This window comes from Ammodytes marinus, assembly GCF_949987685.1.
Source record: "Ammodytes marinus genome assembly, chromosome: 14".
Taxonomy (NCBI): Eukaryota; Metazoa; Chordata; class Actinopteri; order Uranoscopiformes; family Ammodytidae; genus Ammodytes; species Ammodytes marinus.
The window spans coordinates 17,510,829-17,533,647 of record NC_137218.1 but is presented as its reverse complement, the minus strand read 5'-3'; the positions used below and the strand labels follow the sequence as shown (position 1 = coordinate 17,533,647).

Here is a 22,819-nt window from a genome sequence, read left to right as displayed (position 1 = left end):
TAAAAGCAAGCTTGTTCGGCAGGCTGGATGCTTCACTGGCTGCTCACTGTTCCCTAGTCCATGATGTCACCCGCCCTGCTTTGCTGATTGGCTGAGAGGCTGAATATTAATGCAGGCAGCAGGTCTGGGGGAGGAGGCAGCCAACGGGCAGACAGAGTTGGTTTTCTGTTTGACAGACCAAACCTGCTCAGTGAGAGGGCCATGAGGGAGGGATTCTATATGCACATGGCTTTTCCTTTTATGCAAGCTTCTATGGCAGTGGTCTATGGTGTTTCCAACCTCTTAATACAACAGGGAGGCAGGGGAAATGTGATGCAACAAACCTTACAAACCAAAGGTGGTTTGAAAAGGTTTTTTGCTTGCAATATTTGAATTAATAAAGCCAGTTTCACAATGCCAGTAGACCACATTAAAGAATAAATATAAGAAAACAAACAGTACAAATTTAATACACATTTTCTTCAGAAGTATTAAGTACAAAAAGCAGTAAACAATTATTCACATCATGATCGTTTGCATTTTAAATAATTCTCAAAATCATCACAAACCACCACTCAATTTTTTTTAAACAACATAATAGAGACATAACTAGTTAACATGACAGGCCTCGAGTGTATGATTCAGTTCCCCTACGAACGTACACAGTAGCCCATCACTGAAATATTGCTATGAAACAAGATTTCCTATTACTACAAGGGATCAATTTAATATTGGATCAGGTTGTAAGTCAAACCCATTGAGCTGTTGACTTTAATACTCAACCCTATGGCAAGCTTTGTCTGCTTTTGGCAGTATTGTGTGAATTAAATGTCTCTGAGAAAAGGTTTTGTTGACATATTTTTTATGGCCTCTCCAGCTTTTTATGGCGGTTTCCACATTATGAAATGGTACGGGGAAGAAAAACACACACACACACACACACACACACACACACACACATGAAGAAAAATCAACAACATTAAATGTTTTCCTGATTGTTAAGACTCATCTCCCAAACACCTAAGGATTCATTTGAGTGAGTTTACTGGCTCTGGGTTCATGAGCAGGCGGAGACGATAACCAAAATACCCACTGCGTTTGCCCTAATTTGCCTATGATGTCATCTTTTTCCTCTATTTCACCTGTGATTGGCTGACTAGCACAGCATCTGCTCAGTCTCATGGCTAGTGCTTCTAACCCAAGGTGGAGGCCTTTTTGAGGCACTGTGAATCATGGCTGGTTGTCCTGACAACCCCTATAATGTCGATTCCTTGTTGTAGAGGAATATGGCTGTTCTTTGACAGTGTTCACTCAAATGGAGAACCTGATGATTACAAGATGACAGAATGCCTTATAATGCTTTATTCACATCAGGAAGTGGCCTCTGTTATGTGCTTAATATGCTGCAATTACATTTTCATTACATTACACTGAAAAAATAAATGAAGATTTTTTAAATCATTTGGATTTTAGAATTTCTGAAATTGATATTTTAGCAATCATATGAGACTTTCTGAAGTCATGATATTTATTCTAAATACATCAAAATCACTTAATAATCCAATGCACATCTTTTTGGACATACAACAATATTTTTATACTTTCAGCTTTGCAGGCATGCAGGTATTGAGGTAGCAGGAGCTGATTAAACCCTGCCAACGTCGACAGGAAAGAGTAATGCAAATGTGAACTTGGTTCAGCATTGACACACACGCATTTGAAAGCCTAGAGGAGGTTTTGCTCTGAGGGCAGACAGGATTACTGTTCCCTTAAACGGATACATTGAGGCACAGTTACTGGAGTAAAATGTGACAATGCTCCTGGAGCTGAAACAACACAGCTAGCATATGACAAAGCCTTACATTTGGATAAAATTGGCCTCTGGGGTGTTATCATTACAGGATATCTTGATTGTATTCAGATCACCTTTATGTTACATTTTTCCCGGTTTCAGTGGGCATTTTGGTGGGGGAGGAGAAATACCCTAGACAGGTCAGCTGTCCATCACAGGTCCAACACGTGGACATACGAACATTTTGACTTCCAGAGAAACCTGTACAAACCTATGCAAAGTCCAGCAGGATGAAGTCACTCCTGTGAGCTCACACTGAGCAGCCATGCTGTCACACCAGGAACTGGGGTTGATACATTTCTGTCTTTGGCAAATATCCAAATGTTTATGTTTTTTGCCAACTGTGTTTATGCTGTCTATTGCGGAGTAATTGTCTGTAAATGTCTATGTATAATGAGATTACTTCTACAGTTATAATCTGTTGCTATGATCACTTCATGTCAGGATCCATCAGCTACTCAACAGGGTCAGCAGCACTAACATGTATTACACCCTGGGCAGAATCTGGACACACCACCCAACAAAGAAATAAGACAGACACGCAAGCCAATCACATGCACACAGACACACACACCAACACCCAAACACACACACTTCCTTACATGCCCACACTGACGTAGCGTCAAAATAATCTGTGTTGTGTCCTTTAGAAGTACCAAACCTATACCTGCTCCTGCATTGTAAGTCACCACAGATAAGAATGCCTGAAATGTTTTAATTAAAGACTGGCACAACAGGCTATCATGGGAATATTTCTGACATTTATTTACACACTATCCACTTCTGTTTTCCTCTGGTCTTGTGTCTCAAAACAGAGTTCCAGCAGCTGTATATCCAAGGATGCAATATTTTCTCCGTTCTACATTCTGCTAAATGACGTTTACTCATAAACTTTGCCGGGTAATATTCCTAAAGCTTTAGCGGTAAAAAAAAAAAAAAAGCTTGGATCAGGACCTGACAGAACAACCTGCGGCTGCATTGAAGACGGGCGTGATTTACTATTCTCTATAGGCTGCTGCCAGTGATCAGGTTTATATAATGAATCCTATAAATACCCACAAAGGCAGAGCTCATCTCTGTGGTGACATTTTGTAATAAGCCCTGTCTGGAATTGACTAGCATTGCAGGCAGTCAGGAACATTTCTCTCAAAATAAAATCAATCAATCAATGAGTAATGAATGCAGGGAAAATACTAACCTATTAAATTGCAAGTGGCTGTTTTAGCGTTGAGGGCGTGGAATTATAGATATCAAAGTATGTCTCACAATCTGTGGGTTCATCATTTTGGTCAAGGCTGAAATATCTCGCCATCTATTCAGACACCACATGGTCCCTGGTATGACTGAACAATGTTTGCAATGAAATCTGGTACAGATACCACCCTTTTGCCAAAAGCTTTACGACTAAATAACTAATGACATTACCATCAGCCGCAGATGTACATGATGTTAAGCGTCGATCAACAAATGTAAGCATTCTAGCTCGCTAATTTACTGTAGATTATAAACATGGTGAAAATTATACCTGTTAGCATATTAGCATGTTAATGTTAGCATTTAGCACAAGGCACTACTGTGCCCAAGTACAGCCCCACAGAGCGTCTAGCATGGCTGTGGGCAATGAGTCTTGTTTGGATCTATTTTGTATATTATGTTGTTATAATGGATTTAATGATTTCTGCACCTATTAATGGTTCTTTGGTTCTTGGGAAAATGTTGCCTTCTGGCGAAAAAAGGAACATATCTTGCATTGCTGCGGTGTGCTCAACACTTTCCTCATTTTATGGCAGTGAGGCTTTCCAGTTCAAACTTTTATCAGCTAGAGAATCCCAACAAGGCCAGCCACAATTTCCATCACCAGAAACATTTGACTATTTTTGTATGCAGCATGAATGTTTGCCAAATGAATGTGAAATTTCCTTACAGCATTTCCTGATGATCCTTCATCTGTTCGAGGAGAACGTACAATTCTGCCATCAAGGGAGAAATATGAGATGATAGGTTCTTTGGTCTAGAATCAAATAACCACAGCACTAGTCAATCACTACTGTATAAACCACATCCAATTATGGGTTTAGATTATCATATTATGGTAGAGCTCACTTTGCCTATCAATGGGGCAGAGGCAGAGGAAAGCTCCACAGAGGCATGAAAGCCCTTTAGGAAATGATGATATACAGTATGAGAAGAGATGGAGTGTATATGTGAATCACACTGAACTAAACTTGTCTTTCCATTTCATGTAAAATACATTTCTGAAAATATTTCTTGGATTAACAACTGTGCAAGGTTTTGGTTGTTGACATCAGGTATCATCAGGAGGGACAGCTTCATGTCAAGTTAGTTTTCCGCAGGTTTCAGACATCCAACTTCAGTAGCTACTCAGCTTGTCTGACCCATTCAAACAGTGTTATTTTTTACTATGATGAAACAGAAAGAGAGAGAGAGAGAGAGAGGGCTGGTATGGACAGTGTATTAAATGGTCTTTATTTTACCACATCAGATTAACTCCTGTAAGCTCTCCTCTGGTAACTTGGCATGTAACAGATAATGGTTCACACGCATCCATGCCACAGTTCTATTCACAGTCAAAGGAAACTACATTTTGTGTGTACTGGCAAAGCAGAGATTAACCCCCAAAGGAATATAATTAAGGTTAGATTGAGGTTAGTAGGCCTCTATCCTGCTGATTATGGGTAACTTATTGATACATTTTCCACGGCCCTACAACAGATCATTAAGTCTATTCCCAAATGTTGCCGTGTCAAAAATGCTCATCTGCAATGTAAGCACTGACTGAGGGCAGTAATTACAGATTACCGCACAGATTTACTGTGTGCACTTAACACCTTGGCTGTTTTGCCAACATTTTAAAAGTAAGCTACGTTTAAGGATGCTAAGGCTAAGAGGGAGCATTTCATCCAACTCAAGCTACCGTATTTTTTTGGATCATGGATGCGACTTTGTGCCATCAAACACAATTCATAGATCCTTTTTAATCTTTGGTGGCACACATCAGGGATGGTGTAAGCATGGAGGAGGGTCTTATTGACATTTTGCAGTATGATAGTCCGCTGTTTCTGATGGCTGCGAGGCTGGTATGATGTTTTGTCTAGAAGGTAGTTGTTTCCCTGTAAATCTAATGCACAATGGCCTAAAATATGATGACATCAAAACTGTTTGTATTTGCACTCAGGGTAGCATCGCATCCTGGAAGAAACTCATTAATTTCCGAGGGACACATATCGATCCACACAGCTGGGTAGATATGGTGATGATGAATGCCATTATACAACTCCATTGCATAACTGCTTCTATTGTTTGTATTAAGTGTTGTGCAGCCTGGTCCTACTGCTAAACATTTTGATGGTATTTTGACCATTAAAATGCAACTTTCCCTCATTTAACATACTATAACCTGTGGAATGTACAACAGTCTGTTAAATCCGTTCTTAAAGAGGGATCAGGGGTTTTTTATCGGGACATTTGTGCGACAGTCGAATCTACAATATACAAATCCTTCTTACACTTATTTTAATTATTAATTATTTTGGATTTTAAAAGCAAGTGCTTATTATGGTGTGAAAAAGTTGATATTTTTGTTAATAAACATTTCAAACAGCAAAGATTTACAGTTACATTTAAGCCATGCTGATTAAATATTTATCTTAATTCACTTAAAATGTTAGTTTTTTATCAAACAGCTGAGCGTAGACATTTGTGTGACTAATAACAAATGAAAAAATAACCTACTTAAGGGCCACAGAAACATTGTTGACAGTAACAAATTAAAATCATACAACTACAGTAAACAACTCTGGTTTCATATCATTTTTGTGTAAGTGCAGCATAACAACATCAGTGTATCATTTAGTGGAGTACTGTTAAAGCACAGTTTAGTCATTTGAAACACTTTGCAAGCACACCAGCTCTGATGCTGCTGAGAAGGGACACACCTTTGAATGTAAAACAGGTGTGGGGGTGGAAAATGAGTGGCCTCTGAGGAATACAGAGAGGGGATTGTGTGAGCGCCTATAAAGCTGACTTATTATTCAATTGTAATGTACATATTGTAAATAGGATATGCCAGGTCAGACAGGTCAAGACAACCCAATGTTTCAAACTATCCAGTATTTCCTTTTAAAATCCAGATCTTGGAGAATAAGGTTAGCCTGGTTTTCCTTTATGTACGAGGAACTTTGGCGGTTGGCGGCCCCTTTGGACAAAAGCGGTAGTATTTTAACGACGCCAGCTGTCGTAAAGCTGTTTTCTAGCGCGTTCTGGCCGGTGCCAGTGTCAAATGATTAGGATGCAATATAGTGCATGTCCGTGTGTTGAAAGTGTGAGGGCACGGAATCTTTTCGGCTCCGTGAGAATGGTTAGTGACACTGCATCAACTCAATGCCAGTCAGTGCCACACACACCTGATTGCAATGAGTTGATGCATTGTCACTAACTACTCTCACGGAGCTGAAAGATTCCGTCCTCACAGAAAGCGAATGAACGAGAGACGGCAGTGTGGATTGTTGCTTGGCAACGCCCTCCTCCCGCCCGTCTATCTCTCTCCCTTTTTGCTTTTAGTTGTTCTTCAATGAATTTTCTTTTTTTCTTTAATGGTTCTGCCCCGTTATCAGCCATTATGATGACAAATAACTGTCTAAAACAAGGCTTCCCTTCCCTTACCGGAGGGATAAGCTACTCAAATCGCGTTGCTGCGCTACACGGAAATCTGCGACCAATACAAATATGTGACCATAGCATGCGCAAGCCGAAAATCGGACAGGGTGTGCGACCAGACCAAAGGCATTTATAAAAACTATATAAAGACAGCTTTTTTTCCACTGATGGTCTCGTTTGCTGTTAACGGTAATTTATGATCATCAGAGGGAAAATGAGACTGTTTTAATGATATTTAAAAGTTCCTCGTAGCCACTTTAACTTATCACCATGTTTAAGTGCAACAGTTGCACAAACCCACTTTGCACACTGCCCTCCTCCTTTGTGGAGAATCCATATTCACATCTCATTTTGCTGACATATCCGTGTTGAATAATACACCCTGCTTTAGCTCCGCTCACTTGCCTGTCCTCAATCAAGCCTTGTGTCAATATTAATCAGTGGCATGGCGGCCCGCGCGCAGGAGCACCTATCAGCTCTCCGAGGGCATCACAACACAAAAGTCCTATCCATGACAACACTGGTCTGCACACGCCCCTCCCACTGACAGCTGGCTCATTGTGTGCCGTACCGTGCCTCTGAAGCGGCCTTTTTCCCTTTTGCTTGGACAGTTCAATAACTAATCTCAATGCAGCCAGCAGCGTGTCGCTTTGAAAATGAGGAGGGCAAGCCCAATGGAAAGTTATAATCTGCTTTCCAGAGTTGTGTGTCGGGTAACTGGGAGGTTACCTTGTCAGTTCAAATGAGGATTCAGAGATGAAACGGTGCGCACACCTTGGCTGCACAACATGACAGAGTTAGAGAAGACCGATTCATTTTTGCTTTGCCGTTAGCACCCATGTCCTCTAGACAATTATATGAATAACATTACATGGACAAGGAGCCCTTTTTAACCACACATGTCCTGGTGAATTATCACCTTTTCTATTCCGTCATTCAAATTCTAGACCACAGTTTGTAGTCAGCCAACAACTCTGCACAGGTCTTCCATAGATTATTGGTAACCTATTTTGCCTCATTTAACTTTGAATAATTGCCACGTTGATGTGACCAACAACAGCTTTTCTTTTGTTCTGCAGAATAATTTGCATGGTAATTAAGTTAGTTATATCAAAAGTTATCACGGCTTGCTTGCAATTATTCTTCCCAAGATTGCAAGTGACATTTCCGTCTGCCACTTTGTCGTCCCCACCTCAAAATAATGAAATTGAGAATGGACAACAAAAGTTGGGTCTCCATCCTTCAGTTAATTCATCCATCTGTCGCATCTCAGACATCCAAATCTGACAAAGCTCAGTGGGGATGTGCATGTCAACAAAGCTATGCTAATTAGCTCAATCATTTCCACTCCCTTTGGTACAGTGGATGAAGGATATACTGTGACCTTGAAAACAATATAGTGGGTATTATAAGAACTTCTCGTCGTATTACACAAGGCCTTTTTAGATTTTTATATATAAAAAATACTATTTACAGGCATGTTTTTAAGAAGAAAATGTATCATAAATAAGACGTTTAAGAAAATATGAATAACTTCTTCAGTAATAACCTTCAGAATAGTGCTAAGAATGTTTAAGGAGTATGGAGTTTGGAGGTTGAGATTTTTGGTTAAGAGTATTGAAAAAAACGTATATTGAGATAACGGCCGCTAAAAATGGTTGTATAGGAGAAATATACAGACGCAAGCAGACAAGGTTCACCTAAATGTACATTTTAGAACTTTTATTTATACTAATATAAAAAAAACATGTCATGGAAGCAAAATAGAAAAAAAAACATGCCAGCAGTGTCTCGCCTTAAAATCCTCTGTAATTAGTTACAATATCTCTGATTACTTATGAAAGAGCAGGTTGACCGGGCAAACCATAACTCAGTCAACGGTCACTCACAATGACATCAGACAGATACAATGTGAACAGCCCTCTCTCGCAGCAGAACAAACAGTGGCTGGCCCCTGATGTTGCTGCACACAGGGCACGCGAGCGGCCCCCTCCCTCTGTCACACGCTTTGGCTAATGAACAGCAGGCTCGTGCTCTTGATGGAGGAGCCTCCTTTTGGGCCACAGGAACCACGTCTATACTCACCCACTTTGTGCTTGGACACACACAAACAATGGGACACGTCTGGAGCACTTGGGGCCCAAACCCTGAGGAAGGGCAGATGGTGCCCGGGATTCGAGGGCCGCTCCCCCATTAACATGAGAAAAGAGAGAGAGACAGAGGCGGGGTAACAGCTAACAGGTACCCTCTCTCTCCTATTTTCCCCCTCTATAGAGATTACAGAGGGGTTGACTCATTTGCCGACGCAGAGTCTGTGGCAGTGAATTGGAACCCAATTAGGAAGCATGCTGTCAACTGAACAGCAGAGAAAAATCAAACGTGTGGATCCTGTTTGAACAAAAAAAAAGCTCAATCTATGGTTACATAAAAATAGCTCAGTTTCGCTAAAAGTTACTCAATAAAATTATTTTTTATTAGAACATTATGGGAAAATATTTGAGCTACTTATCATAAACAGTAGTTTTTTTATGTTAACAGTTCCTGCAGGGTTTTAAAATGTCAGTTGCTGTAACTGTTGAGTGAATAAAAGGTTGTATTATGACTCGTTTCTATTTGAGCAAGTTTAAATTGCAGCAGGTAGTAAAAATCAGTACATTTTTTGAGTATTTTTGCATACATCTCAGATTTAAGTGGACGCCCATAGAGGATTTTCGTTTTTGCACACAGGAATCTGCAGCTGGCCATGGTAACTCTAGTAAGAGCTAGTTAAAGCTGCTAAAGCACTTATAGAGAGTAAAATAAAGATAATAATAAAGAAACTGCATAAAATGTTCTTTACACAAGTTTTTCAAAACAAAAGCTTGCCAAATTCCTTGAGGGCAGTTCAGAGTTTTCCTTTCTTTCCACTGAAGGCATCTTTTACCTAAAAACATAAACAGTCCTGTTGCCACAGCTGCAGACTCTTTGGTGCTGGAGCCTCTGTCTCTCTCTGGGTGAAATCAGGCCACTCTGTTGTTTGGAGCCATTAATCATACAAACCACAATGTGAGAATTTCTCATGACCACAATAATACTTTTATACAAAGGAAGACATTTCTTCGTTTGACTCTTAAAAAAATAAACCACATTATTGGGAGAGCAGAACTGCAACATTTTTAAGTTTCAACTTGCAGCGGTACAATAATTAAATCCTTATGATTGCCTCCACATTGTGTAATTAAAAAGAAGAGACTAGAGAGAACGAGAGAAAGACAGATCTGAAATACTGCTAAAGTTCACTTCTGTAGGCGCACCTACAGTCTGTGAGGTGTACATGCAGCTTATATGGTGCAAAGCTTATTGTTAGAATCATGTTTTGTCTCCTCCTAGTGGCTTCTTGAAGGACAGCAAGCATCTCTAGTATATTCAGATGTTCTCTTGGTAATGACAACATTTACCACACTATTTCTGTACATAATTATGTTTCCCATGTTGACTAAGAAGCTTTGAGGGAAACCTAACAAGTTAAGTGATCAAAACTTTATTACTCATTTGCAACGAGTGGATGAAGTGTCTTTTCATGCCGTCAACCTTTGCTCTGAGCTACGTTTGTAAGAAATAAGGTTAGGAAACAGTGCCCTTGGTGTTTTGCTTTCAAAGGAATTAAGGGATAGCCAAGCCATTTCATATTAATTAACTTAAGTGGATGGGTGATATTTTCACGGTGAGAGTGAATTTAGAAGACTTCACACTTTTGAGAATCAATTTATTTAAATCCTCAGTGTAATAGAGTATATTTTCATGATATGCTGTATTAAGATGAAACCAAGTATGAAGAATGAGTTGTATTGCTGACAAAAACTGAATACCCTTGTCAAAATGAAACATCACCCACAACTCTCTATCGTACCATGCTTTATTCCGCAATTAACCTATTTCAATGTCATCACGTCCAATCACCCTGACGTGAAGTTTAAAGACAAAAAAAGAGCCACAAAGGACAAGGGTATAAACCATAGTGTGTCTGAGATGAGTTGTTAATTGGAAAGAACTTGTGTTAAGGTGCAGCATTAACTACAATTACAGATTATCTGGGTCTTTTTCAGTAAAAAATTAAAATACTGCTGCAAACAAGCAAGGTCTCCATTATATAAAATACATCTCAAAATTCTCAAAGTGCAAGTTCTGCACTGCAATCAAACAAGCCTGTACATTTGTCATATTTAAGTCATCTTGAGTCTATGTACGCCATAATTACGTATTGTGGTACCTTATGGTTCAGTACCATTTGGCCTGTATTGTGATGGTTCGGTATGATACCCAAAAACATCAATGACAGAATCCTCCTCCCCTGTTAGCATTGGAGTGGATGCAATACCAAGGCTGGACGCTAAGCCCCCATGGCTGCATTTGATTCTGGCGCTAATCCTGGGTTAGCCTGGTCCTACCAGACCATCGTACGTTTCATTTGTATAGAAGGTCTGGAACTGCTCTATTGACAAACGTTCACTCACTTGGAGGCGGGTGTCTGTTGAAGTTTATCGGCCAACCAATCACATAACGTTTGGTCGTGACGTATATCATGAGCCGGCTTCTGACTTCAACTGAAACTGGAGCGCCACTTTGACGTCACTGTCTCAGCCACTCGCTCTGTTCGCTGATTGGACCGGCAGAAATCTGCCTGAGCAGGAACCCATGAATACACCGCAGCCCCAGACTGACTACTGAAGTGAAATGAAAATTGAGCGGAAGTAGGTAGGCCGGCGGTGCAAGGCTAATCCTGGGGGCCTGGGACAAACATATATATTTTTTTTTAAGATATTTTTTTGGCATTTTTATGCTTTATTGACAGAGTTGAAATGGGGCAGAGAGGGGAGTGACATGCAAAGAACGACCGCGGGCTGGAATCGAAACCGGGTCCGCTGCTGGCCGAGGCCCATGGAGGGGACGCCTTACCAACTGAGCTAAAGTAGCCCCCCAGGGACAGACAGTTTTAATATAGTGGGTGTCTGAAGGAAATGCACAGAAGTACTACAGTATAGACTACATTACTAAATACATCTTCACATCATCACTTGATAGTGTGGAAAGGCAGTGGTTAATGATGCCAGCTTTAGTAACTGGCTCATTGTCCTTGAAGGCCTGCATAGCTTCTTTAAATTCCCTGAACGGGAGGCGTAGACACGGAAACTTTGATGACTACATGATGCAAAAATACACCTTCATTACACACTGCACCTGTAAGGAAGTTGCATATAAGGTCATACCTGCGTGCATGCACCTCATTGTGTTTTTTTATTTTGATATACCAAAAAACGAGTTGTACTGTCTGCCACACTCAAAGTTTACTGATCTCCTATCAGTTTGGTTATCATATTTCACGTCATTCTTAAGATCATAGAACAACACAAATTGCACTTTACAAGAACACACATTGTCTTATAGGCAGTAGCTTAATGTGTATACAATGACGTTTATCTATGCCACTCGGTGTAAGACTTTCATTCCTCACAACCGGGAGGTTAAGTTTCAGATCACAAAGACCATTCTGATGACAAGTGGGTCAAATAAATGCTTTAACTCATTTAGAGAATGTGTGTGGCTCAAGCAGCACTCACCAATTTGTTGCCCTGCACCATGGCCACTGAGTGTCAGCACTAACCTGGGGGCTTAACATCGGCCTTTATCAAACCCTTCATCACACCTAAGCTGCAATGTCGTGAGAACAACCACAATTATGTGGAGATTGAAGTGACAAGAAGTCGCCCTGCCTGTTACCTCAGCTAAATCTCATCTTGGTTCAAATGCACAGCTGTAATTTCAGGTTTTCTCTAGACACTGGTCATGAGAGTAATGGAAGGGTGAAAAGGCCTACCTTGAAGAGTGTGGCCTTGAAGTTGACAGCGAAGGTGTCACCAAAACCAAAGCACCAACAACTGGTTTGTGGATTGAAGCCATGTCTGTGATGCTGTAATAAATAAAGATAAAATCATCTCATCTAATCTCATAGACATATTTGTTGAGTGCATGTAATTCTGATGTGTAGCAAAATCCAAAATGTGGCAGTGACTTTGTGAGCAAACTTACCATGGGCTTGAAGTTGCATTCGCATTACATTGGTCACCAACTGTGCAGAGAGAAGACAAGAAGGTACATTTTGGGATTTAACCTCCTTCATGTAACTGCAAGAGGCTGCAGTCATTCTCGTCCATAGAAATGTCTGCATATTACATTTATTAATAAACACCAGAAATTACAGTTCTTCTGGAAAACCTTAGTAAAATGCTTTTTTAACCATCTAAAATGATTTAATATTTTCAAATCAATAATTGCAGTGCACTTATTATTCAGAATAAGCCTAAATAATATTCTTGCTGCTTGTAGGCCTACGTTTTAACTAGGCCTAATGAATATGTAGGCTAAAGGAAAAAAGTAGCTAAAGCCTATTTTGTGTTGAAATACAAAGGCTTAACTTTCCTCCAAGTAGCCAATGGATATTTTCAAAACAGGATGGGATGAGCTGTTTATTTTTTGTTTGACATCGTTGTAGGCCTATGTTTTTGACTGCTGTTCAGACAAAAAAAAACAATTAGCCTAATAATTGATCAATTGAAGCAATAATTAACGTTATCGAAAATGAACGATAGTTGTTGTGGCCCTAATGTTAACAACATAGAAGATCACAGTGGCTTATAATATCCTGGAGAGGGAGTCGTCCTCCCAGTCACATATCTCCACCCCAGTCTTCTTGGGCAGCAGCTCGGAGCCCGGATGCACCGCCATGCCGACAGTCTATCAGCGAATGGAATCATTTATTCACCAACCTGCCTGACACAGCAGGGCGGCTAGGAGTTGACTGAAGAAGTCGATGAGACCGTTTGGTGGGCGGCGGAGCTTTTACCGTGGACTCACCAGCACGGAATCCCCCTGCCGGGTTTGCTCGCGTATTTTGCGTCGCGTGCCACCGTTGTGTTGATGAAGGGACACTTGTGTGCTGCGCTGTGCTAGCTACGCTAACGTTAGCTCGAGACAGTCCGGTCGGAGGCGGGGAGTACTACCTTGAGGTGAGACTGTTACTTTGATGGTGTGTCTGCACTGTTGACTGTACGCTGATAGGTGGCCATCTGCTAGATAGTAACACTTTCATTAACGTGACTCAGGTGGGTTATAGTCGGCAGCATATCGAGGTGGGGGCTTGACTGTTGGTCTAATATGATCGCCTTTTTGGCCAGATTGGAGCTGAACGTTTAGTCGACGTTTCAGTCTCCTGGCCCGCGATAGAGAAGCTAGGAGCTAGCGTGCTAACTGGATAACTGTCCAACACAGGGAATCCTAAACTTTTCAGGCCAATAACCCCTGAGTAGAACAGAAACTAATCGGGTTCGTCAGATCCCCCATGTGATAGAAGTGTAGTCCTAGACTCTGCATCTAAAGCGGAGTGTTTTGGTATTATTGCAACACTATGTTGGGAAATGACAGTGGAAAGTTAATGGTTATCTGGTAGGCTACATCCTCTTCTGTAAAGTGAGTGACCAGGATGTACACTTAAAGTGACCCTCGTTTTATTGGAAGTGCAGAATCCCTGGACTTAAGCATATAGTTGTTTTTGTAATGGCTTTACTTTGCACTTGAGGGGGTGTGTGATTGCAGCAACAGGGAGTCACCTCATTTTAATCTAACATTGTTTAACTTATTTTAAATGACTTGTTCAGCACCTACATTTAATTTTTTTGACTGATGTTTTCTGTGAATTTCAGATCCAGATTTTTTTTTATGTCTGCGCCAGCTTTGGAAACCCAACGCTATGTCTGTTGACGAGGATACTGTAAAGACTGGCAGTCCACGAGCCAGCGCGACATCATCTCTGCAGCAGCTCTCTGAATGTACTGGAGGTTACAGCAGTGTGTCCGTGATGGTGGAGGGCACAGCAGCCACCCCTGACTTTGCAGCGGCTTGCCCTGTCCGGGGCACTACTGCAGCCTCATCACTGGAACGCACCAGCGCGCCGGCCACTGACGCGCTCCCCCACTCAGACAATGCTGGCCAGGGAGCCGGGGGGAACGATCACAACCACTTCAATCGCAGGAACAGCTTTCATCACTCCAAGCAGCAGCAGCAGCAGCAACAAACAAGAGTGACAAAGCGTCGCAACACGGCAAACTTGAGTTTCAAGCACCCAGTGTCTGGCAAGAGGAGACGGAGGGCCAACTCTGAGAGCGACTCGGTCCTGCCTACCAACTTTCTCCTGGGCGGCAACATCTTCGACCCGCTCAATCTCAACAGCCTGTTGGACGAGGAGGTCAACAAGGCGCTGAACGCAGAGACGCCCAAATCCTCCCCGCTGCCTGCCAAGAGTCGAGACCCGGTGGAGATCCTCATCCCCAGGGACATCACAGATCCACTCAACCTGAACAGCGGGCTAGCGGACGGCAGCCTCTTGGTCTCCCCCTATAAGAGTGGTGGTGGCAGGAAGAGACACCGCAACAGGCACCACGGAGGAGGAGGGGGAGGAGGAGGAGGTGGTGGTGGAATTTCAGCCACACAGATCAACCTCTCAGAATCAGGGAAAAGTGACGCTAAATCTAGCCTGTCCACGTCGCTCCCGGCTCTGTCAGCCTCGTGTTCTGCACTAGACGTCTCCAAAGAGTCCAACGTTTCCTCCAGCGTCTCCGGGGATTCCCACGAGCTTTCAACTGACAACCTGGCCAGCTCCAAGGAGGAGGTGACATCTGTATCTATGGAGGATTCCACGTCCGCCGTATCGGGAGCTCCTCCAAATCAACACACGGGCAGACGCAAGCGCAGGCGTAACTCTGGCAAAATGGAGGCCCCCGTGACGCATTCTACGCCAATTGCAAAGTCAGCAGCATCTGGAGACAGGAGTTGTGGCACGGCGGGGTCCAGACATTCTTCTCAGTCCTCCTTCCACACACCGAGGAGTGGTGGCTCCAAAACGGGGCCGGGGGGTCGCCAACACCAGCAGCAGCCCAACAGCCAGGCCAAGGATAAAGACAAGTTTCAGTATGGGAACTACAACAAGTATTATGGCTACCGCAACCCAGGCGCCAGCGAAGACCCGCGGGTGCGTTTGTTTCATCCAGAATGGTTCGAAGGGAAAGACGTTCTGGATTTGGGTTGCAACGCAGGCCACCTAACGCTCTACATTGCCAAAGTGTTGAGACCTGCCCGCATCTTGGGCCTGGACATAGACAGTGGACTGGTGAACGCAGCCCGCAAGAACATCAGACACTATCTGTCAGAGCTGCAGACCCAAGAGGCCAGGCGGGCAGTGAAGAGCACCAAACAGGAGGAGAGGAATGGGAGTAATAGCCACACAGGCGCAGACAAGAAGCACAAGGAGTCAGAGAGCAGGGATGAGAACGGGAAACCGGTGAAAGGAGAAGGTGGCCCTGCAGAGGCTGTAAAGGACAATGAGTGCTGTCACACAGAGGAGACAGGGACCCACAGGCAGGAAAGCACAACAGAGGAGATGGAGCAGGGAGATTGTGATTCAACCCCCGTCGATCACTTGGTGAGCTCCTCCTTCCCCGTGTCCCTGAGGATCTCCAGGGGGCCCATCGCTGCACCTCCACTGACAGAGACATCCACCACACATCCTGGGAAGTTCCCAGAAAATGTGTCTTTCGTCAAGGTGAGACGGCGTTTATTTTCCTCACAAATAAACATAACATAATAAATATACATTCATATACTTACACTAAACACCGGTAATGATGATTTCCTTGCCTATTATTATGAATAGCACTGTCACACAGCACAGTCAGCTCCTTTTTATAGCATGCAGGTTGCACCATGTGGCTTATCTGGATAATACGCACGTGGTATTAACTCACCAGGAAAATGAATAGCAGCTTTAAATAGCATACAATGTTAGCAATGGAATATTGATGTTGAAATTTAGTCTTAACATTTCTTAATTTATCAGAGTCTTCTAGACCTCATGATTAAAGCGATTTTTTTATAGGCCACACAAAGGTAAAGAGATCAAATGGGTAGAGTAGATCTCTCAGGATATTTGTCATCATTGCCTGCTTGGATGCCATTGTTGAAAAGTTTCAACAACTTTGGGAATTTTTGAACAAAAAAAGCACCAAAAACTCATTACATTTTGATCTAATTGCTGTGATCTAACAAAAGCTTCTCCGCTCCTAGTCAAAATGACCCACCAATGACCTTATACGTTTTAGAAAAATAAATATATTCAAAGCATTCATGTTGGCCACAATCCTACATGTTTAGATCCCATAACATAGACCAGTTTAATTTTCTGAGGCACTTATTTCTGCTCAGACTGCAGAGGGTATATTACCTCTGGCTTGCCCACCCTTATGATTTTGTGTTTGTTGCACACTTCATTGAGTGTGTCTACAACCGGAGTCACTTTACCTCTGAAGCTGAGCCAGTGATGTTGGGAAGTGAAAGATGGAAGCAGTGAAGAGGAAGCAGTTGTAGCGATGTGGCTGGTGGCATTTTTAATCACGTGCCGCCGCCCCCCGGCTGAGAATTTGACATTACAACAGATCTTCTCTTATAAATACAAAGGATTCTCAATTAAATTTATGTCAAGGTTTCCTTCACTCGACTAGCTTTGTGGCCCGCAGGCTTTGCGTAGGCTGCTAACATGAATTGGTTAGATGCAGAAAGCTTTGTGTTTTTTGAATGAAATCGATAAATGCCTTCTCCCTGCTATGAGCATTAGAGATAAATGGCAGCCCAGCACAGAACTTCCCCTGCAAAATGAAGCCTCAAGCCAAGCGCCTAGAGTTCCCTCAGACTGCACAAGGCTAAATGGATTTGAGAGAGAAATGTCAGGCTGCCAATTAATTGTTTAAACATGCCTACCCTGTTTTCAGGTACGGTATGGGGTAAGTTGTAAGGAAGTACATTTCATTTAGTAAAGCAGGTGGGTTTTTGTTTTACTCCATATGACTAATTCCTCATCAGCTCCCAAATGATAAAAGTTACCAAAAATAATTTCTCTGACCAGGAGAAAAAATCTTCACCCCCTTTTATAACTATAACAAATGGTGTGTCATGCCTAACCACAGCTATTGCTGGTAATACCTATGCTTTTCCTGATACGCATTTCAAGATATCTACTGTGAAAAAGATCCCTGCTGATCATCAAATGTCAGTTATATTATAATCAGGGGAAATTTTGTACAGTCAGTAACCCTTTGACCTCGCCATTCTTTACAGTCACTTGCTCGTAATGGTGGTAAATGTTTTCTGCTGTTCCACTCACCTGCTCTATGTTAGTGCTTTATGATACTTTTCAAGATTAGTAAATCAGTGTTGCAAAAGAAAAGGCATAAATGACAAATTCCCATTGCAACTTCGCAGAGACTCTGTTGACACATTCCCTTTGTTTTATTTTGTCTGAACAATAGTGACAAATTGTACAAAGCAGAGAAAAGTTCCATATCTCCACATCTGTAAGTCCAATGGTTTCACAAGAGCAGCAGTAAAAGTATTAGTATTTCCCCCCGATACCTCCTGTCTTTTTTCTGTTTGTTTGTGTATACATAGTCTTGCCACCAGCATTTCCTTACATGTCCATGTCTAAAAAGGCAACAAAAAAAAACTTACTGAAAATCAAGATCTAGCAAGCTTTTGTACATCTGCTCTGCCAGAGGTTTCTGTTCGCCTTAGGACACCTGCGTTACCGTTTGACAGGTGTGCCGCCCCAGTATTACAGTGATAGCGCAAAATAGTTTGATGTGTGAAATCCAAAAATTCTACTCACCGCTTCTCTTCTTTCCTTTAGGCCAATTATGTACTGCAGAGCGACAACCTGCTTGTGACTCAGCGGCCGGAGTACGACGTGATCCTGTGCATGAGCGTTACCAAGTGGGTTCACCTCAACTGGGGAGACAGTGGCCTCAAGCGGCTCTTCAAGAGGGTCTACAACCATCTACGTCCAGGAGGCAAGTTCATCCTGGAGCCACAGCCATGGGAGTCTTACGTCAGGAGGAAGAAGCTGACGGTAAGAATCTGGGAACGAATCAATGCAGTCTTCATTTCGAATGATTTTAAAAAAATTAATAAAAGAATAACGAAAGGAAAAATAATATTAAAAAAAAAATGTTTAAGATGATTTCAACTAGGGCTGTCAAATTAACGCGTTAATTTCGATAAATTAATCACAGAAAAATTAACGCGATTATGAAAAAAAAAAATTAACGCAGATTAATCGCACTATATTGCCCTTTGACCCGGTGCAAAAGAGGTGAGGCGATAGCGGAGCTGCACCTGTAGCTTGCTGACACGGCCCGCACGGGATTAAAGAGTAAAGAAAGAAGCATAGAGAGGGACGTTTTATGGGAAGCTCTGGGCAAATAAGCATGAAGGTAGGAATACATCTTATGTTATTCTCTGCAGTGTCTGTGCATTATTGATTTAGTGGGTACCTAATTAACAATAGGTTCAAAACAGTAGCCTATCTCTCAATCTTCCTCTGTGTCTCACTTTTGTTTGCTAGCTGCGATCGTCTCCTTCAAACGGACACCCGCCCCCTCTCACTCTTCCAAGCATATGCCTGTCTTTTTTGTGTGTGTGTGTGTGTGTCAATATTTTTGGCTATGAGAAGGACGGTGAATGAGTCGGCATAGGCTATGCGCACCGCACCTGTGGCAACGCTGTCTGTTGTGGGAGATAGACAGTCATTTAGCCTGCTTGTTTTTTTTTTCGGCACTAGTAGTTCCTAAATTTATTTAATGTAGTAACCAGAGAGAGAGACGAACGGTAGCCTATACAGTTGTTTATAAACAGGCATAAAAGTGTCATATAAGTATGCGATTAATTTAGATTAATTAATCAAAGAGCCTGTAATTAATTAGATACATTTTTTTAATGGCTTGACAGCCCTAATTTCAACATAAAACACGAAAAGGGATGGGAAGCAGCCTGGGCATGTCAAGTCCTACCCCCATTCTTCACCATAAACAAGTGCAACATCCAATCATATACACTAAACAAACCATTTTGAATAATGAAAAAATAATACACATGCACAAGCTTGGTTTGAATTTTAAGCAGCTTGTTGTCCCTCTCATTTGACAGGATACCATCAGCAGGAATTACCACAGCATCCGCCTCAGACCTGATCAGTTTTCATCATACCTTACCACCGAGGTGGGCTTCACCAGTTATGAGTACCTCGGGGCCCCCAAGTGTTCAATGAGAGGTAATTCAATCATTTTGTTTGAAACAACTTTATGGCGTGACATATTCTCCACATCGATTGCTGGATGTCTGTGTTCAACTTCTCTGTTTCATCACAACAGGTTTTCAGAGGCCCGTCTACTTATTTCACAAATGACCGCTCCTGCCTTGAACATCATTGATTGTGAGTAGCCTGAACCACCACCAAACATACAAAGCCAGCAGCATCCCTGGACTGCAAGGAATAATCCCAAATCCTTAACAGTTACTCCAGCTACTCAGATGAAAGGATGAAGAACGGGACCAAAAAGTGGACTTAAATTTCATGATCTGTGGAGAAGAAGATGCACCTGTCGGTACTCCTCTGTGACTGCAAATCTGAATCAAATAAAGTATTGAGTGAGCTCGGAGACTCTACTCCAATGTGTAACCTGTTTTGGCCAGACGATGGGAGAGAGGTGCTTTATCAGATCAGTTCCTTGGACTGTCCTAGAGCTAATGACGCTCAGAGTGTGACACACGGCTATACCATGTGTTTGAATATCTCTGGCCATATATCTTTTACTTTCATAACTCTGTTCTGTGCCACCACATCACCATACATTACATATAAGGGCTGAAGCGATGGGGGAGACTTATCAAATTGGCCACCATCACCACTTAACTGGCAATAGATGGTGTATTCTTTTCACAGTTTTTATGCCGTGCAAGCAAATACTAATGGCAGCCCCACATTGGCGGCTCATGGCATAACCATTGTGCTTTTAGTGGTAAAATTGCATCATGTTTGGAGCATTGGATCCGGTTGCGGCACAGGCAAACTAATTCCATCAGCCATAGATTCAGTGCATCGCTAAAAGCTGGTGTATTTGTCCCATCTCCAAACCCTTATATATCAATTGTTTTGTCATCATCTTTGCAAAAGAATAGACCTTAGAGCTGGATAAACTTTTAATCAGTTCCTGTTTAGGTCCACATATTTTTTTAAATTGACAATTTATATAAAACATAAATAAAAAGCTCATAAATTGCACAAAACTTAGAGGCTATGAAGTGAAAAGTGGCTTTTCTAACTGATGAAGACAATGATTGATGACTAGGAAGGTGCACTAAAAAACAGCCGAAACAACAACTATCCAGTTAAATAGTGAACGCTCATCCACTTTGCACAGCCGAGCTGTTTTTAAAGTTATGTCTCTTCTTTTGAGTAACAGACGGTTTGCAAACATATTAGATTATGTCATAATAACATGGAGACAGTGTTTAGTTTTAGCAGGCCTAATACCACTGGAAAGAGTACTTACTATGGCACCTCAAACTGGATATCTGACTTAAATTCAGCACACATTGAAACATCTCAATTCCTCTATTTTTAAGAACATATTTTTTTTGCTGTTTTGAATGTAAACTTTCTACGACCCTTCAGTTCGGTGTAATTGACTTAGAAGAGTTTGAACCGTTTTGGGAAGAACAAATCACTCCATAGGTTTCTTAAAGCCTTTTTGATGCCCCTTCCTAATGGTAGGGGGCACTTTTGAGCTACGATGACACCCAGGTGTTGGCTGAGCTCAAAATAATCCAGCACAGACACACCACAAGGGCGATTTTTTTTAAAGGTAAATCTGAAGCATGCAGTGATATATTTCTTTTCAAATGACCGTTAAGCCATAGCACCAACCTATGAGTCTTTTACAAATGTACTACATGATGAGGTGCTGACTGAATACAATTAAGTGTAAAAGTTTGATTCCGAGGCCTGTGCTTTACGATCAACAGGGTCTTTGGTGCTGTATGAAATCCGGCAACATGCATTGTTTTGTGTGGTCCGATTATCACTACTGGAAAGGAGTTCATTCAAACAGCATCAGAATCACTTGCTATGCTTCTCTTGCTACTAAATCTAGGCTGAACGAAAAAATCATTTGTAGTAATTAGGTTTTTCACTTAAAGCTGGGGTATATGATTTCTGATTGGCCAAAGTTAACATGAGTTGTACACTTAGACCAATCAGAGCGAGGCTCCGATTCTCTGTTCTTATTGGCTGTTGGGACTGTCCATTCACTTTGGCACGGCTTTGTTGGTGTAGAGCGTGTCAGGGAGGGACTATAGGGGAGGGACCAAAGAGATCAAATGGAGCGGTAGAGGTATTTGGATTCGAATCTCTATCCCAAATGCCATTTTCTCCCCATAATCCTCCACCCCAGCTTTAAAGGACTGAAAATATCCATTGAACTTTTTACCAAATATAAATCTAAATATGCTGTTTGCATTGCATTGCCAAACTTGTTTTTTTTGCTCTTAAATTTGACAAAATATGCCATCATCGTCATCATCATCATCTTAGTTTTTAAGCCAGTTATGAGTTACAGGTAGTCAGTCTTTGTGATTGTATTTTTACTGGTGTGCACTGAGCACCGCCCCTCTACAACCCTTTCATCTTATGTGTCTGGGACAGAATATCTCTCTTGTTTTGTGAATGGTTCAGTTAGAGCATTCGGCATACTAAAAGGTAGGAGATGAGTGCGGAGATGGATGATACTTGTTATCTATTTTACTAAGCGATCAATGTAAATAAGTTTGCAAATTTTGTTTTTACTGTTGTCAATATTAAGTTCAGTGCTTTTGTCATTTTCCAGTGGAATATCTTTTTTTCTTGGGTTTTCAAGTGTTTGTTGCCAAGTTGTGCGTGAGCCACGGGTCAGAGTTTTTTTTTTGCTAATCCAGCTCTGTAACAAGCAATGACTATGTTCATTTCAAAGTTCCAGACGTGTTTGCTTTGCTGTGTCCTGGAAGGCACTTTGAATTGTTAGATTGGCTCTTTATTTTTTTATAAACTGTTTGAAAGGAGTTTTGTTGTCTATGCACTCTCATTTCACTTTATTTTGACATGTTCTAATAATAATTACAATTTTGTCAAAGTAGTAAAAGATTGAATACCTTTTCTATCATACTTTTTATAACAAGTTGCTTAACACTGAATAATCTGTTAGATGAAGTTTCGGGTTACATTTTGAATTTAAAGTGAATCAGCCTCCACATCTGTTGGCTCATCAGACACTGGGCACCAAAACACACTTAAGACAATCACATTCTCAGGCTTTGATCAGCCCACTGCTTTGATTTCATTGGCAAATTGCATTTTTAGGA

General features: G+C 41.7%; 1 protein-coding gene across 1 annotated transcript; it reads left to right on the top strand.

The window, feature by feature from the left end:
* Nucleotides 1–13,283: 13,283 nt before the first annotated feature.
* On the top strand, nt 13,284–22,520 carry mepcea (methylphosphate capping enzyme a). The gene is made up of 5 exons (XM_080040544.1): nt 13,284–13,551; nt 14,245–16,139; nt 18,276–18,494; nt 19,571–19,694; nt 19,795–22,520. The coding sequence occupies exons 2-5, from the start codon at nt 14,292–14,294 to the stop codon at nt 19,827–19,829; spliced, it is 2,226 nt and encodes a 741-aa protein (XP_079896670.1). The 5' UTR covers nt 13,284–13,551; nt 14,245–14,291; the 3' UTR covers nt 19,830–22,520.
* The last annotated feature ends 299 nt before the right edge of the window (nt 22,521–22,819 follow it).

Coding starts and splice junctions, on each gene's coding strand:
- mepcea (XM_080040544.1), top strand. CDS start 14,292: ATGTCTGTTGACGAGGATACTGTAAAGACTGGCAGTCCACGAGCCAGC. Junction 16,140..18,275: donor AAAATGTGTCTTTCGTCAAG/GTGAGACGGCGT, acceptor TCTTTCCTTTAG/GCCAATTATGTACTGCAGAG. Junction 19,695..19,794: donor CCCCAAGTGTTCAATGAGAG/GTAATTCAATCA, acceptor TCATCACAACAG/GTTTTCAGAGGCCCGTCTAC.